We start from the raw sequence: 15,853 nt of genomic DNA, 5'->3' as shown, positions 1-15,853 counted from the left end.
CTGGGAGCTGCAGCACTTTCCTCTTCATGGTTTAATCCTCTGGTCAAGTCACAAACAAGACCCCCCAATCCTGGGGTGTTATCCGTCTCCTTCCAAACCATCCCTGGGAGTCCCCAGATAGGCTGCCCCTAATATGCCACTGCTACAGTGGCTCGTAGGGGAACCCATGCCTGCCCTCTACAATGGCTTCTAATCCAAGGGCCCTCCCCCAGCAGCTAAGAACTTTCCTCTCCCAGCCCTTACTGCTCCTTCTCTGGACGGCTCCCCACACTCCTGGGACAGGCTCCTGCTCTCCCCCCTTGTAGCAAGGAGTGTTTCTCTAGCTTCCTCACTGCGGGCCCGTTGCCAGCTCCCAGCTTTATAGACACCACCCCTGCCCCTGCTCCTGCCCAGGTGAGCTTCATCCCCACTTCAGTCTCACTGCCTCCTCATTGTCCTCCAGGTGCAGCTTATGGCTAACTGGCCTCTTCTGCCTGTATTAACTCCACCAGAGCCAGTGCGGGGTGCACACCCCATCCTCTGATTGTAGAAACAGCTTGCAGCAAAATTGGGGATAATGCAAGGGCATTGTGAGACTAAATTCATTAATATTCCTAAGGTTCTTTGAGATGTTTGGCTGGAAGGTGCAGAGTTAGTGCATTCTGTTGTTAATTAATATTACTGTATTGTGGAGATGAATCTTTAATTGCGTGTCTTCTGTTTGTAGCCGAGAAGCAATGGAGCCTTTTTATCTGTATGACATCAGGGCTGTAATCTCCAACAAAACCATTGAGAGAATTATTTCACCCATGGCAGCTCAACTTTGTCATTTAATGATAGCAGCCGAGTGGGATGGGGTGAATAACGAGCGCCTAGCTGATTTAGAAAAAGCTGCCGAAGAATTAGCCAAAGCTACTGAAGAACTTGCTTATGTTGCAAGAAGGTAACACTGAGTTTTAAAGAGGGCAAAATGAATTTCCATCTGTGTGTATGTATGTACACGTGTTATAGGTGGAGCAGGCACGGACACCTGTAGACCACATTTCTCTTGTTGCTTTTTAATTTATCCATTTGTTCCAGGCATTCTGGTTCCCTTCGTTTTGATTTGAAGTGCCTCACACACTGGGATATAGGCGTTCTAGTTTTTAATTTTTGTCTGTGTCTGTAGCATTGCTTAACTCTAGTCTGTTGCTTTTCTGGAAGATGTCTCTGGTTTGTAACTCCTCGCCTGCAGTGCAGCTGTCATTTCCAGCCCCTCCTTTACTAGCCACAGAGATACCTTCCTGGTTGGTTGACCACCTAGTAGATGCAGGGGAACAGTTAGTATGGGATGGGGTGCAGGCAAGCGGGGAGGGGGGTTCCCCTCTGACTGGGATTGGGCAGAGGGTCCATTCTACCCCCCACCACACACTCATGTGACTGTCTGACATGTGGCTGCTGTTTAAAAACCAGAACATTTAATTAAAGGAAAGCACAATCCCACCCCCTCCTCCCCTGCCCTATATCTGCTTACCCTCCACGGAGGTCTGTTCATTAGGAGCCGGTTGTATCCTGCCTGGTCAGGTTGTCTGGCTCCTCTCTGGAGTAACTTTCCCAGTCCCATGCTAGCGCTGGTTTACAGCGACGCATTTCATTAAAGGCGTCTGTGTGACCTTGTGTACCTGAGATCAGCATCCTTCTGCCAGGGTGGCTCATGAGTCCAACGATGAGCTGCTGGCTGGGGAGATGCTGCCGGCTGCCGAATCTCTCCTCGCGTCTGGGAGAAGCATCTTACTGGTGGCCCAGAAACTTCATATTCAGCCAGACGTTCAGCGTCATCAGGAGGAACTGATTGATTCAGCAAAGAGAGTCTTAATGGAGACTGTAAAGGTGAGTGTAGTGCAGCTGTGTCATTTGCATGCTATAAATACACTCCTCCTCCACTAACTCTTCATTCCCTCCCAGCCAGGGCCGGTGCAAGGATGTTTCTCGCCCTAGGCGAAACGTCTATCTTGTGCCCCCGCCCTGAGGTCCCCCCGCTCGCGGCAGCTGCCCACCCCACCCTCAGGAGCCCCCGCCCCAGCTCACCCCTGCTCTGCGCACGAGCATCCCGAGCACACCTTCACTGCTTCACTTCTCCCGCCTCCCAGGCTTGTGGCGCCAATCAGCTTAGGCGCCACAAGCCTGGGAGACGGGAGAAGTGAAGCAGCCACGGGGTGCTCAGGGAGGAGGCGGGGCAGGGGTGAGCTGGGGCGGGGAGTTCCCCTGCGTGCCGCCCCCCCCCCACTTGCTGCAGGCGGCCCTCCCCGCACCCTCCTGTCCTAGCTCCCTCTGCCTAATTGCCAGCGGTGACCGGGGCGGCTAAAGATCCGGCCGCTGCGGTCGCTGCTGAAGAAAATGGTACCCCCAAATCCTAGCACCCTAGGCAACCGCCCTGCTCCCAGCAGCTCTGTCTTCTCACGGGAGATCTGCACAGTGGCTAATTCCTGTGTTTTCCGGAATGGGGTGTGTGTGGAGAACGAGGTTGTGGTGGGGAATGAAGATCAGCTGCCGGACAAGTCTGCCCTGCCCACCAGGAGCATCGGTAGAGTTGCCAAACCTCCAGGATTGGCCTGGAGTCTCCAGGAATTAAAGATTATGTTGTGTGATCATGAGTGATGTTGAGAAAGTGGATAAGGAAAAGTTATTTACTTATTCCCGTAATACAAGAACTAGGGGTCACCAAATGAAATTAATAGGCCGCAGGTTTAAAACAAATAAAAGGAAGTTCTTCTTCACGCAGCGCACAGTCAACTTGTGGAACTCCTTACCTGAGGAGGTTGTGAAGGCTAGGACTATAACAATGTTTAAAAGGGGACTGGATAAATTCATGGTGGCTAAGTCCATAAATGGCTATTAGCCAGGATGGGTAAGAATGGTGTCCCTAGCCTCTGTTCGTCAGAGGATGGAGATGGATGGCAGGAGAGAGATCACTTGATCATTGCCTGTTAGGTTCACTCCCTCAGGGGCACCTGGCATTGGCCACTGTCAGTAGACAGATACTGGGCTAGATGGACCTTTGGTCTGACCCGGTACGGCCTTTCTTATGTTCTTATGATGAAACCTCCAGGAATATGTCCAACCAAAATTGGCAACCCTAAGTGTCGGAGAAATAATAAATAATGATAGCCTCTGGTGCTCTTGGGAGGCAAGGCACTGCTAGTACCCCCATTGTACAGGTGGGTACTGAGAGCTTGTCTACACAGAGCATGAGTGTGTGGCAAGTGGTGCAGAGTAAAGCTACAGTGCACTAACTGGCTGCGTGGACCCCACTACTGTGCACCAGAAGCTGTGCAACGGTGCTTACGACAGAATTTTTAGTGCATAGAACAGGGACCGTATGGCCAGTTAGTGCATGGCAGGCTAGTGCACTCTAGATGTACCACCCAGCTGGCCACGCCCTAAGCCTCAGTGTAGACAAGCCCTTAAATTACAAGCTCTTTGGAGGTGGGACTGTCCTGTTACAGGAGTGCAGAGCCGCCAGCATAACGGGGCTCTGACTCACCACACACAGAGTATGTTGTAGCTCTTCTATGGTCCTTTTCATCTGCAAACCCCAAAGCACTCTACAGAAGAAGGGCTGTGTGGTACCTCCATTCTACAGCTGAGCCAATGAGGTGAAGTGATTCACCCACAATTCCACAGCAGGTCAGGGACTAGCCCAGGGATAGGTCTTGACCCAGTGTGCTAGCCCCTCAGTTACGCTGTACCCCGAGCCCAGCCAGAACTAAGAGCAAAATGTGGTGCCCAGGTGCTTGAGGGTTTGGGGTCACCCTACTAGCGGTAATACATTCTGAATCACCTCATTGCTTTTAACCCTTTTCCCCCCCCAAAACCAACTGAAAATACAAGAACTTTGCTCCACATCTCTCTATACAAAAAGAGGTATAAAATCCAAGGAAGAGAAGTTGTTTGGGGTTGTGGGTCAGACACGACACTGGGAGCTGGGAGATTTCTGGTGTGACCTTGGACAAGTCACTTAACCTCTCTGTGCCCCAATTTCCTCGTGTATAACGTGGTTAGTAACGCTTCCCTCGCTTTCAATAGCACGGAGAAGCTGTGTTCATCACTGCTCATGAAGTGCTGAGATGCTCTGTGGGTGTTTCTCTAATGTCATGAGAGTTCTGTACCCTCAGGTTTCAGCTCTATCAATCCAGTATCCCTCACCAGCAGCACTTTTATTCTCAAATTCACCTAGACAGATGTTATCAATGCACACAGGCATTTTAAAAACAAAGCCAGCAAGCTGAAAATGACAAGTATGTTCCTAGCAAAAAGAACAACACAGATCTTGGGAAATGTTCAATGGTTCCTTTTTTGTGACCTTTGTTCTGATTTATCAACTAGATCCTCCAGCTTGAAGATGATGCTGTAGTGACGAGGATTATCCAGGCCGCTCATTGGCTTCGGGATTGCCTGACTGCACTCGAGGTTGCAGGAGACATACCAGCCCTGCTGGCTGCTTTCCGTGACTTTTCGGAGTCCTTGCTCTTGCTGAACAATTTGACAGAAAGACGCATCCAAGAGCTCCGAGATTCTCCTCCTCAGAAGTATTTGGCCCAGACGCTGCAGATCCTTAGGAAGTGTGTCCCGATGTTGCATGCTGCAAAACACAGTCACCTGAAGCACCCCCAGGACCAGCAAGTGAGTGGTTCCAAAAACTACATTTTCCATTTGATGGATAGCACCATAAAGGAACTGATTTCCTTGCTGACAAACACCACCAGAAACAAGGAACTACTGGAAAGAAATGGGCTCTTTTCCCAGCACCTGAGCCAGCTGCTGGGCCTCCTGTCCAACCCGAACCCTGCTCACCTAGCTGAGGGCGAATTCAGTTTGTGTGTGGAAACAGTGATCTTCCACTGCATGCTTTTAGCTAACTCATCAAGGCCAAGTATTAAGCTGCAGTTGATAAAGCACTGCCATCATCTCCTAATGCTCAAGAAAAGCATTTCCAACTACGGCAGCATAATGGAGGAATTGCCAGCACAAAGCCAACTAGAATGTAACCTAGAAGAGAAATGTCATGCAATGAGAGTTGAGGTGGAGATTCTTGATCAAACCATGCTCACTGCTGTTGTGTGTCAGATTCTGGACACTTTCACAGACATTAACGAACCCCTGAAAAGGTTAATGGAGGCTGCACTGGAACCTACTACTGTGCAATATTCTCCTGTGGGAGAGGATGGATTTCTAAGAAAACTTCAGCCTCTTATTACTGCCTTCTTCAGTCATGCTCATCAGATGCTCAAAGTGGCAAATTTTGTTCTGGCCAGGTGCACCAACCTCAAAATCTTTAAAGAAATTGAAGATCGTGTAGACTGTTTAAATAGACTCCTTGCCACGGTGCCTCTACTCCTCACGGAAATGAGCAAAGATCCTAATAAGATTAACATCGAGGAACAACTACAAACCTTCTATCAAAGATGGGCTTGGACAACAGAAAGCTTGTTAGCGTGTGTTGATGAGACAATCAACTTGCCCGAATTCCTCGATCTATCTATTCAGGAAATGGCCAATCACAGACAGTGTTGTGAACAAGAACTAGAGAGTCAGAACTCTGGAAGGTTTTCATGGCATGCCGCGCATATGACCAGCCGAGCTGCTCGTGTGATCCAAGTTACTAACAGATTTGTGGATAAAGTCAGAGATCCCATTTTCAAGAATGGTTTGTTAGTTTTAGTTAAGCAACTGGAAATCTCCATTCTGGAAGTGAGAACTGCTACTAGCCACTGTTTAGGAGGCATCTCTTGTCTACAAACTAGAAACGCATTTTCAAAGAGAGTAAAGCATCTGATGGACTCCGCTCAAAATGTCAGAGAGGGGCTGGATGAGTCTAACCATCCAGATATTCTGAGTCCGCTTCGGGAACAAATTCGGAGCCTTGACATTCCAAAAGAGCTGTGTTGCTTTTCAGCCCAGGACCACGTAGAGCTCAGACCACCAGATGTCATAAAACAGAGCACTACTGACAATACTGAATTAGTGGAAGAATTTTTAAGTGAACAGCTTCCGTCAGCCACCTCTCCTCTTGAGATGCTTCCAAGAGCAGGTAACTTATACCCGGGAAGAGTGGATTTACATCCTGTGATCAATGAACTCATCACTGCAGCAAAGAAACATGACATTACTGCTGTAAACACTGCTTGCTTTGGTTTACTTGAACTTTCCAACTGTTGTGTAGCTGCAGCTCAGGAAGCCTTACCAATTGTCAAGTCGCCACTGCTGGAAAAGCTGACCCACTACAGAAAGATAGTTCTATTAACACCATCTGTTATTAGCTTAGCTAGGGAGGTCGGTCCAAACCCAGTTTCCAGAACAGACAGACTTCTTCCAACAGCTGTTTTGTTATCGGAGAAGATTTGTGAAACTAACCAATGCCTGGTGGCTGTGGCAGGCTCTTGGTATAGTCTAGTCCAGCAGTTATTCTGCACGGTAGCTCCAGCTGACTTTCTGAAGAGCAAACAAACTTTGGATGAGATAATGCGGACTTTAGCAACAGTTGTTCAGCTAGCGGCTGATGTTGCACATACAGATTGTAAAGAGGAGCGCACAATAGTTCCTAAGATTCAGGAAAGGTTTGTACGGGTCCAAGCAAAATTCACACGTGCTCAGACTAATACAAAGCATTTACTTGAAAAGGCACTGTCTTCTCACCAGGACCATCTCGAGGGGATCTGCCTTCTTTGGTCTGTCAGCATACAGGTGCTCCTGAGTGCTGTGGATCAGCTCATAGGACAAGATGTTTTGTTCTTAGGTGAATTAAGGAATACAATGAAGCACAAGCTTCACTTGCGGGATGTCCTGGCAGCTGTCTCTGAGAGCTCTTTGAGAATACAGGAGGCAGCCCGGCTGTCCTATCTCGCCTGTGCTGAACACAGCGTGCAGCGTGACATCCTAGCGCTCCGGGAGGAGGTAAAGGTACTAACTGAAGCTCTGTTGCAAGTGGTGGATGTTCTGTCTGTCTCCCCAGTGCCTGCTACAAACTTGTCCATTCGTGCTGAGCTGCTCCAACGAGAGCTTGCTGTTAGAGTGAAAGCACTTCTGCTCCTCCTGACCAGCAGCAATCGGGAGTACACGAGAGTCATCCAAAACATCCTCATACTGGCCTGGCCTCCTGCTCGTGCCCAGGGAGGTGACGGAATGATGGTTAAACAGGCAGGTCAGATAATGGCAAATGTCCAGCTGGTCAAGACCATCATAGAAGATGCTTTGGAGAACACAGCTCATCTAAAAATGCGGGAAAGCCTGCTCTCCCTGACAGACCACCTTCTCCTCCTTACTGCTGAGCTGCTAGGAAGAGCTGGTGAGCAGCTTCAAAGCCAGCAGGACAAGGAGCTGGTCCAGCTAGACTACATTGCATGGGAGTGGTCTGCTAAAGCTCACTATGTGGTGACACAGCTTCAGTCAGTGAAGGACATTGATAAAGCCACCTTGGAGCTCATTAAGCAGTGTTTACAAAACAGCGAGTCACGTGCTGTTGCAAACCAATGTCATGGCAAAGCAGAGCTCTCCCCCGCCAAGATACCCAGCACCAAACACCAGAAACTCACACACCGAGCCAATTCAGCAAATGCCTGGCCTACCATGAGTGAATCCAGAGGTTTAACTGCCAGGGATGCATTTGAAATCATGGTATAGTAGATCTTAGCTATTTATCTCTCTCTAAAGCGTGACAACTGCATTTCACTGCTTGTCCAAGAGTCCCATGTCTTGATCATTTCACATTGCTTCAGTTTTCTTTAAATCAAATTATACAATGGCTTGGAGATGTGGCTGCACAGAACCATCTTCCTCTCTTGCTCACTGTCTCTGTTGCTTCCATATCCTACTAGCAGGAGAACTACATGCAGTGAGTGTCCCCTATAGCAGGGCTCAAGATTACCTAGGTGTAGTAGCACCACAGTCACTGGGTTAACGAGGTAAGCCGGCTGATTGCCTTGTGCCTCACTTAACTCTGATGCAAAACTGTGTCAGAAGCTGGAGTTCACTGGAAACCAGATTTTATATTGGTCACTTTTGATGGACAAATACATTTAAAATAAACCAAATACAAAAGGTATCGGCACCTAGTCATCGGTCAGTATTTCCAACTAGCTCTGAAAGGCTAGGCACAATGTAAAACATTTGCAGATTTTTTTCCTGAAATGGAGATAATTGCAACTAGCAAAATACCTAATTCAGCATTCACTGCAAAGTGCCAAGGCTGGTGCACTTAGGGCAAGTCTACCCTAAAAGCCCTACGTCGGTGCAGATGTACCAATGCTGCTGTGCATCTGGTGAAGACGCTCTCCCACCGACATAGCACTGGTGTGGACAGCACTCGTGTCGCTCAGGAGGGATGTCTTTTTCACACCCCTGAGCTTAAGCAGTTGTTAGATCAACTTAAGCAGTAATGTAGACCCGCCCTTAGTGAGTGGCTAGCACATTCTTCTCCAGTTGAAATAGCCAGATCTTTTGAACTGCACAGGGGATGCGTAGTGACTGAAGATACTGAGAGCACAGAACAGAGTGAGAACATGCAGATTTGCAGAATGAAATTGGAGGCTACCTCAGTGGTACAGATCAGACTTTTTTTTTCTTCTTTGAGGGAAGTGGGGGTGTGGGGAAGAGAGGGCCTGAATTTACCAGAGCAGAAGCTCCACTTATATATTTTCCTCCTTGTGTCAAGTAAAAAGAAAAAAAAAAGGGGGGGGGGAGCAGAGATTTCAAAGGGTCTCAAGGGAGTTAGGCATATGAGTTGCACTGAATGTCAGCTGGGGCTGGGAGCCCCACTCCCAGCAGCCACTTTTAAAATCCTTGCCCAGGAAGACAGGCAGGGCACCTAGAATTAGCTTGTGGCCACATACAGTTTCATCAGCCGTGCAATATGGGGCTGATGCTATGCCCTTTAAAGTCCCTGGGTATCTTTCCATTGACTTTGAGAGATGGCTGGAAGGACTTCTGAGTGCTGGAACAAGCCACTCAGGTGCCAAGTTAGGGCTGAAGCTTGAAAGTGACGAATATGGACGGTCTTGCCGAGCTGACTAGGATTTCCTTTGGGCTTCGCAAAGGGCAGCTGGGTGCTGTGCATAGTTTGAGTAATAGCTGTTTGAATGTACCCCGAGAATCCTGCACCATGGAGTGTGCTCCATGCTGTAGCCTTGTTATGCTGGTAAGCAGGATGCTTGCTGCCATTTCTGCAAAACATGTAAATTTGGACATCAAGTCATTTGAATGAATCTTCCAATCTTCAGCCTTTGTGGGTACGACAAAAGAAGAGTCTGATGGCTAGGCACAGCTGTGGGATTCCTGCAGCTACGCCTGCCCAGCTGTGCGAACTCTCTGCCCAACTCTTTATGTGGCAGGGTTTCTTTCCATTACATCTGCTACCCCCTAAACTCGCTAATCAACTAATTTTCTCTTGTACTGCAATATTCCACCCAGCATCCCGCTGAGCATTTGCAGTTGTTTGGGCAGGAGGGAGGATTGGACGGAACCTTGCCGGTAGTGCTTCTAAACCACATAAAGCCAATATGATGCGTTAGTCAGGCAGCGTGTGGGAGGCTGCCATTTTCGGCTTCTGAAAACTATTGCTTTCAGTTGCAGCAGGCATTCACACATTTCAAAATAAACCAGATAAAATTGGTTTAGCTCACAACTAACTGTCAGCTCTAATGAGGATGGTCTTTGGGCTGCAAGTCAGAGGATAATATGAGATTGTTTAAAGGGACATACGGGTTTAAAGGGACCCCTGGGGTAGCTAGACTCAGTCTAGTGGAAAGCGAGGACTGAGGCTTGGCTTACTGGATGGGATGGAGCTAGGCAACGTTTCTGTTTGTTTTGCTTAGTAGAAATGGCTCAAGGAATAAACCCATAGAACAAGCCCAAGAATATGCATGTGTAAAAATACAAAACATACCCATTTCCTACATTAAAAAAGTATTTCTGCCAAAAAGGGACTGTCTAAACTCTCTTCATGACAGCACTTTGCCATGGACGTCAGTAATGCAGAGATGGTAAAAGGGAAGGTCGGTTGGTTGAGGTGAATCTGTTTTACTGTCTTCACAGCTCCTGATTGACTCTCCAAATGACTCCCACTCCACTAGCAGCGAGCAGGGTAAGGGAGCCACTCCTGCTGCCCTGCCAGAGGATGCTGGACAGTGGCAGGATGACAGCAATAAAATGTCCCAAGTCACCAAGGAAATGGCCACTGGGATGTCTCACATGGCACGGTTTCTAAAGAGGAAGGGACCAATAACGGTATTGCCAGCGTTGTTATAGGATGGGAGGAAATATTTCACTCAGTAACCACAGCCAGCTAAATCCTCCAAGCACCCATTTGTGGTGATCACAAATGTCTGAGCCACATTGTAGAGAGAGCACAATGCCTCAGTAAGTCAGAAAGGGGGTGTTATGATGAGAAGACTGAACAGTCCCCAATGTAGCTTTCACAGAGCAAGTTAGAAATGGCGGAATGAGCCATGAACTGCTGCTGCAGCAGCTGCAATTCGGATGTTGAAAGCACTTTAAAACTATCCTGTTTTCTCCATCGGCCTCTGAACCATTCCCACAGGGTCTCTTTACGATGTTTGTTTGTCCATTAATATCCCCACCCCATGCCCATAAGGGGCATCAGGAAGTTTGTGGGTGTTTCTGTTGTGAGGCCCAGCTGTGCCCTCTTGGGAGTTGATACATGCATGTGACATCATCAAAACCGACACAGCTGGGCAATCAGTGGCCTCAGCCAGGCTCCGATAAAGGTTCCGTTGTGCTAACGTGCTAGCGCGAATAAGGCAACAGTAGATTTTACATCCATTGTATAGCAAACACCCCCTCTCTCGCCTGACTTCTTTTGATTTAATTTTAGACCAAAGAGCAGCTCATTGCCTGTGCTAGTCAAATGGCTTCCAATGGGCAAGTGTTTGTCAGATTTGGCCGCCTGATTGCAAAGAACTGCCTAGATGAAAGATGTGCAACTGAACTGCTGTGTGTCACTGAGCAAATCCAAACAATCAGCAATCAGCTCAGAATTATTTCCAGGTAAACCGAAGGTTCAAAGCATATTTTCTCTCAAGGCTGATGTGTGTGTTCGCTCCTTCTTAAAAAGGGATTTTAAAGGACACTGCTGACTGTCTTTCTTGTTCCTATTTGCATATGGCACCAGTGGTAGGCATCTAGTTACTGGGCTGAAAACTGTCTCTGCCATGAAGAGTTTTCCTCTTTGTTTTACCTTCTTACAAGCTGAAAAACAACATATCCCCTGGTTTTTGTTCCACATCCTAGGTTAGGGTGATCCCTGCTACTGGCTGCCGAGTCAGCAGAGTGAAGGCATTTTAACTAAAGTCAGTATAACTATCCTATTTGTAGTTTGTTTCTGAATTACGGATTTTTGTAAATAGTTACATATTTCTATTCATGAAGATTCCTCACCGACTTCCACTTTTCAGCACGTGGCATGGTGGGGTCCACAGCCTGCAGCAGTGTCCCTTTAAAATCAGTGCATGTGCATGAGGCGTGTCTATAGAAACAACGCCTATAGCGGACAACAGGGAGCCTCTCGTGAGCAGCACGTCTTACCCTCCCATGCAGTGTTATACGCTGCTGTGCAGAACTGAAGGTTCCGCTCTCATCTCTTTCCACTTCTAAAATAGCCCAGTGCTAAACTCTGTCTGAGAGCCCGATCCTGCTCCCAGGCAGCCGGTGCTGAGCCACCTCTGGGCTTCAGCTGAGCCTAGAATAAGCCTTGAGCTAATGTTTGAACAGCTTTCTCCAGAGCTAACGCTACTTGTACTAGGAGGCACGTAAGTCCCCTCTTGCTCTCAGGCTTCCAGCCATGCTGCGTCTGCCTGGAGGTTCTCTGGCTCCTTGCAGTTAATTTTCCACTGACACTCCGAAACCCAGTGTGAGCTGGGCACCTGTGTCCCTTGGGCTCCTTGACCAATGAGTGCCATACCGCTGGTGGCTCTCTGGGGTCCTGAATATCTCTGCATAGCTCTCTGTGCTAGTTAAACAGAGCTCAGAGGCATCTCCCTCCTTTCTTCTTGCCACAGTCTCAGTGCTTATGTCACCCTCATCTCCACACTCTGAGCACACCGGCTAAGTCCAAATAGCAGCAATAGTTTTCCTTTGTCCCCCTTCGGCCGGAAGGACCAGCTCACACTGGGTGATTGAGGGAAAGGGTCTGTAACTAGGCACTGGCAGCAGTATCATTGGGCATTCAGGCTACAGCAGGTTTCAACATTGCATTTGCTACTTCTCCATTCTGGCTACTACTGCTCCTGCTTTTATTAATTTGCTCTCCCTACAACGGCTTTTTAAAGCTGAAAATCTCTTCTGTGGTCAAAACTGTTCCATGAGCAAGGGCCAGCGGTACTGGAGCACTTTCCTTCCGCATGTATCAGCTTGTTTATGACCTTCCTAGATCCAAGAAGCCCTCAGCCAGCCGTGACTCTAGAATGACAGTATGTAGTCACTTAGCAAGTTGTGTAATGCTTTCTCTTTAAATCTGTAAATATTTTAAGGGTAAAAGCAGCAACAGCAGGGAGTAAGTGCTCTGCTGAACTACTGGTGAACAATGCACAGAATCTGTTTCAAGTGGTCCTACAGTCCCTGAAGGCAGCAGAGGCTGCGTGCATCAAAGTAAGTGTGCACTGGTATAGGTCAGTAGTTCCCAAACTTGTAACAACCTGTGAACCCCTTGCAACAAAATGTCACGTCTCGTGAACCCCCTCCTAAAAATGAGTATTTCCAGGTATTTTCTCCTTTACCTGAGTATAAATTATAAAAGCAGTGATCTTGGAAATATACAATTTGTTTTTATGACATACTTATTACACACTATTTTAATTATTTATCATTACATTATGAAAATGGCAACCTTCTTCCAAGATCTCACTTTCGTAGCTTGTATCACTTTGAATAAGCCTGTTATAAAACAAGGCTCCTATGTTTCATCAAGGAGTATCAGATGTGAAACAGCATGAAGATATTTAAGAAGCCAACTCAAGGAGTTTCCTACACAAGCATTCAGGGCTTGAGCAATCCAGGCAAACAACGAACATTACAACAAAGCTTAAACTTGTTCTTCATAATAATTTTAAAAACAATACTAACTGCCTATTTAATTTAAAAAACAGCAAAAAATATCCACCTCCCTTTCCATTTCTTATAAGGAATCTTGAAGTTTAAATCTCCTCAGTGTGACAGAGATGCTTGCTTTGATCTGCTTAGCTCTTGGAAGTCCAGGGGCTCTGGGCTGCTGGCCCGTTGCTGCCCGGGCTCCCTAGGGACAACTCTGTCCACCATTAGGGAATTTTTCCCTGAGAACCCCCTGTAACGTTTCACGAACCCATTTGGGAACCAATGGTATAGGTCAAGATGCTTTCAAAAGGCAAGTGCTGGAAATAACCTGTAAACCCTCTTCAGTCACTGATTTCCATGACACAGGTATTTTTTGTCCTAGATTATGACTTTGCTTTTGGCTGTATTAAAACAAATGCTGCCTGGCTACACCCCATTTATTAAGCAATCCAGCTTGCTCTGTATCAGTGACCTGTCCTCGTTATTTACCACCCTACAGATCTCGGTCATCTACCGATTATTTTCGGCAATGATTTTCTTTTCTTCCAATTAATTGATGAAGATACTGAATTGCGTTGGGCTAAGAATAAATCCCTGGGGGCCTCACTAGCTGATTCCCCATTAACAACTGTGTTTTCAGCTCTATCATTTAGCCTGTTTCTGATCTATTTAATATGGGCAATGATTTTGCAGAGTACCAGCTTGTTAATCAGAATGTCACACTGTACGAAGTCAAGTGCCTCTTTTCCATAAAACCATGCTGATTGGCTTTCATTATATTTCCATCCTTTAACTCTTTACTGACAGTCCTGTGTCAGCTGTTCCATTGTTTAGTCCAGGAGAGGAGTCAGGCTAACCAAGTTAACTTGGTTCCCACATGTGGGCATCTAGACTTGCTGTGTTTAGGCCCCTTTGTACTGTAAGAAATTTTAAACTCCTTTGTCTATCCAAGTATATTAATGTGTGTAATTATTTTGCTTCCTTCAAACAGGGTTTGCGAAAGCCAGATCCTGACTCAGAAGAAGCAGAGGCAGCTGCCTTTTGTATTCAGTGGAAGAAAAAGCTGTTGTGGCACAGAGTCAAAGAAACTTTAAACCCAGATAGGGATGAATTCGGACTTCGCAGAACACGTGCAGGACGCGAACCCACCCTTACAGCTATGGTTCAGGAACCATCGTCTCAGAATTAAGAACTATCTCCCCTACCCCCAAATTCCAAACCTGTTCAACAACCAACCATGGAGTAGGAAGGGGCCTCTGTCATTAATCCCTAATTCTTGCAGGAAATGACATCACCAATGGGGAGGGACAATAATGCCACTTACCTCCTTAGAAACTAATAATGAGCAAGAGACCTTCACAAATAAGTGACATTAGCATATATAGTCTGGAGGCCCAGGCTGGTCATTCTTGGCAATGAAGCAGCCCTTGTATAAAAAGCAACAACTATGTTATTTTAATAGAAGTGTTCCTTAGATACTTATCTGATGTGGTGTTGTAAAGGAGTAGCAAGGTATTCCAATGCAAGATTTTTGTACCCATGTACCTTTTGTGCAAGTGAAAAGGCTACAAAAATGTACTTAAGTTGTCAAGATAAGTTTGAAAGAAAAAATGACCAATAAAATGGGATTTATTTTAAAAGACAAATTTTAGTAATGCAAAAGATTTCTTTGACACAAATTATCACTGTTTTATTTTAAAAGAAAAATTCAACTCATACAAAAGGTCTGACACAAATTAATATGGCTCATTACTTAAAGAGCGTTAGCCTTGTGCTTTGTATTGATAAGTTCATAATTATTCATTGACAATTTTTTTTAATACTGTATTCATTATAGCAGAAGCCAGGTATACTATTGCACACCATCATGTTAGCAAAACACTAACACTCCTCAGCAATGGGCAATATGACAGTATACATGTCTAGCCTTTTTCAACATATTTGCTGAATGCTACATATCTAAACCCGAACCATTTGCAGTCTCAGACTCACATGAATTTACACTGGCCACTTTGAGGATTGTAACAGTCCTCACCACCAGCACACAAACAAGCCTGTGTGCATGCCAGGCTCCACATTGAACAACAGGTGGATTGACAGAACATAGGTCAATACAAAAAGCTCCAGATTAAGTGTGGTATGCCAGAAGTGGAACATTGGGTTTTCTAGCTTTCATTTGTCACACCATTTATCATACTCCATGGGGGCCTCAGCTTCCCTGAGACCTTAGGTATACTGTGGTCTATGCATTTTGGAGCAAAGTGTACAGGTTACTGGCTGTTACTTGGGGCACATTTACTAGATATGACATGAGAGATTTTCAAGAAAGTCAACCATTCCTGAAGAGGCCAGTTTGGCCTGAAGAATGGCCTTTCTAACCATTTACTATCTCCAATCAGCTTTTCCTTCCTTAGAGGTTTTTAAGGTCAGGCTTGACAAAGCCCTGGCTGGGATGATTTAGTTGGGGATTGGTCCTGCTTTGAGCAGGGGGTTGGACTAGATGACCTACTGAGGTCCCTTCCAACCCTGATATTCTATGATTCTAGACTTACCATTTCCAGATAAAGTCCACCCAGGATAACGACAAGTGGTTTGTCCTCCCCATACCCAACAGGCCAGGTCCACTGCAGCTGTATGGTTATGGTGAAAAGGGGTTGATCCACAATGATCACTGGAACTTGACATGGGTTTAGGTGGTGTACAGCATTCCTTATCGCATTCACAGCATGACAAATCATTGCCACAGACTTGGAATCATCTGAAAAATGGGGATGATAAGCAGTGACGGCTGGGG

At 46.5% G+C, this 15,853-nt stretch overlaps 1 protein-coding gene across 1 annotated transcript; it reads left to right on the top strand.

Annotated features, from left to right (window-relative positions):
- The first annotated feature begins 881 nt into the window (after positions 1-881).
- On the top strand, positions 882-14,629 carry LOC120402405. The gene is made up of 7 exons (XM_039533033.1): positions 882-922; positions 1,665-1,848; positions 4,345-7,632; positions 10,048-10,239; positions 10,847-11,019; positions 12,501-12,618; positions 14,051-14,629. Exons 2-7 carry the CDS (start codon positions 1,705-1,707, stop codon positions 14,246-14,248), a joined length of 4,113 nt encoding a protein of 1,370 aa, XP_039388967.1. The 5' UTR covers positions 882-922; positions 1,665-1,704; the 3' UTR covers positions 14,249-14,629.
- Positions 14,630-15,853: the final 1,224 nt, after the last annotated feature.

This window comes from Mauremys reevesii, linkage group 3 (genome assembly GCF_016161935.1).
Source record: "Mauremys reevesii isolate NIE-2019 linkage group 3, ASM1616193v1, whole genome shotgun sequence".
Classification (NCBI taxonomy): Eukaryota; Metazoa; Chordata; order Testudines; family Geoemydidae; genus Mauremys; species Mauremys reevesii.
This window is presented reverse-complemented; position numbering and strand designations above follow the sequence as displayed.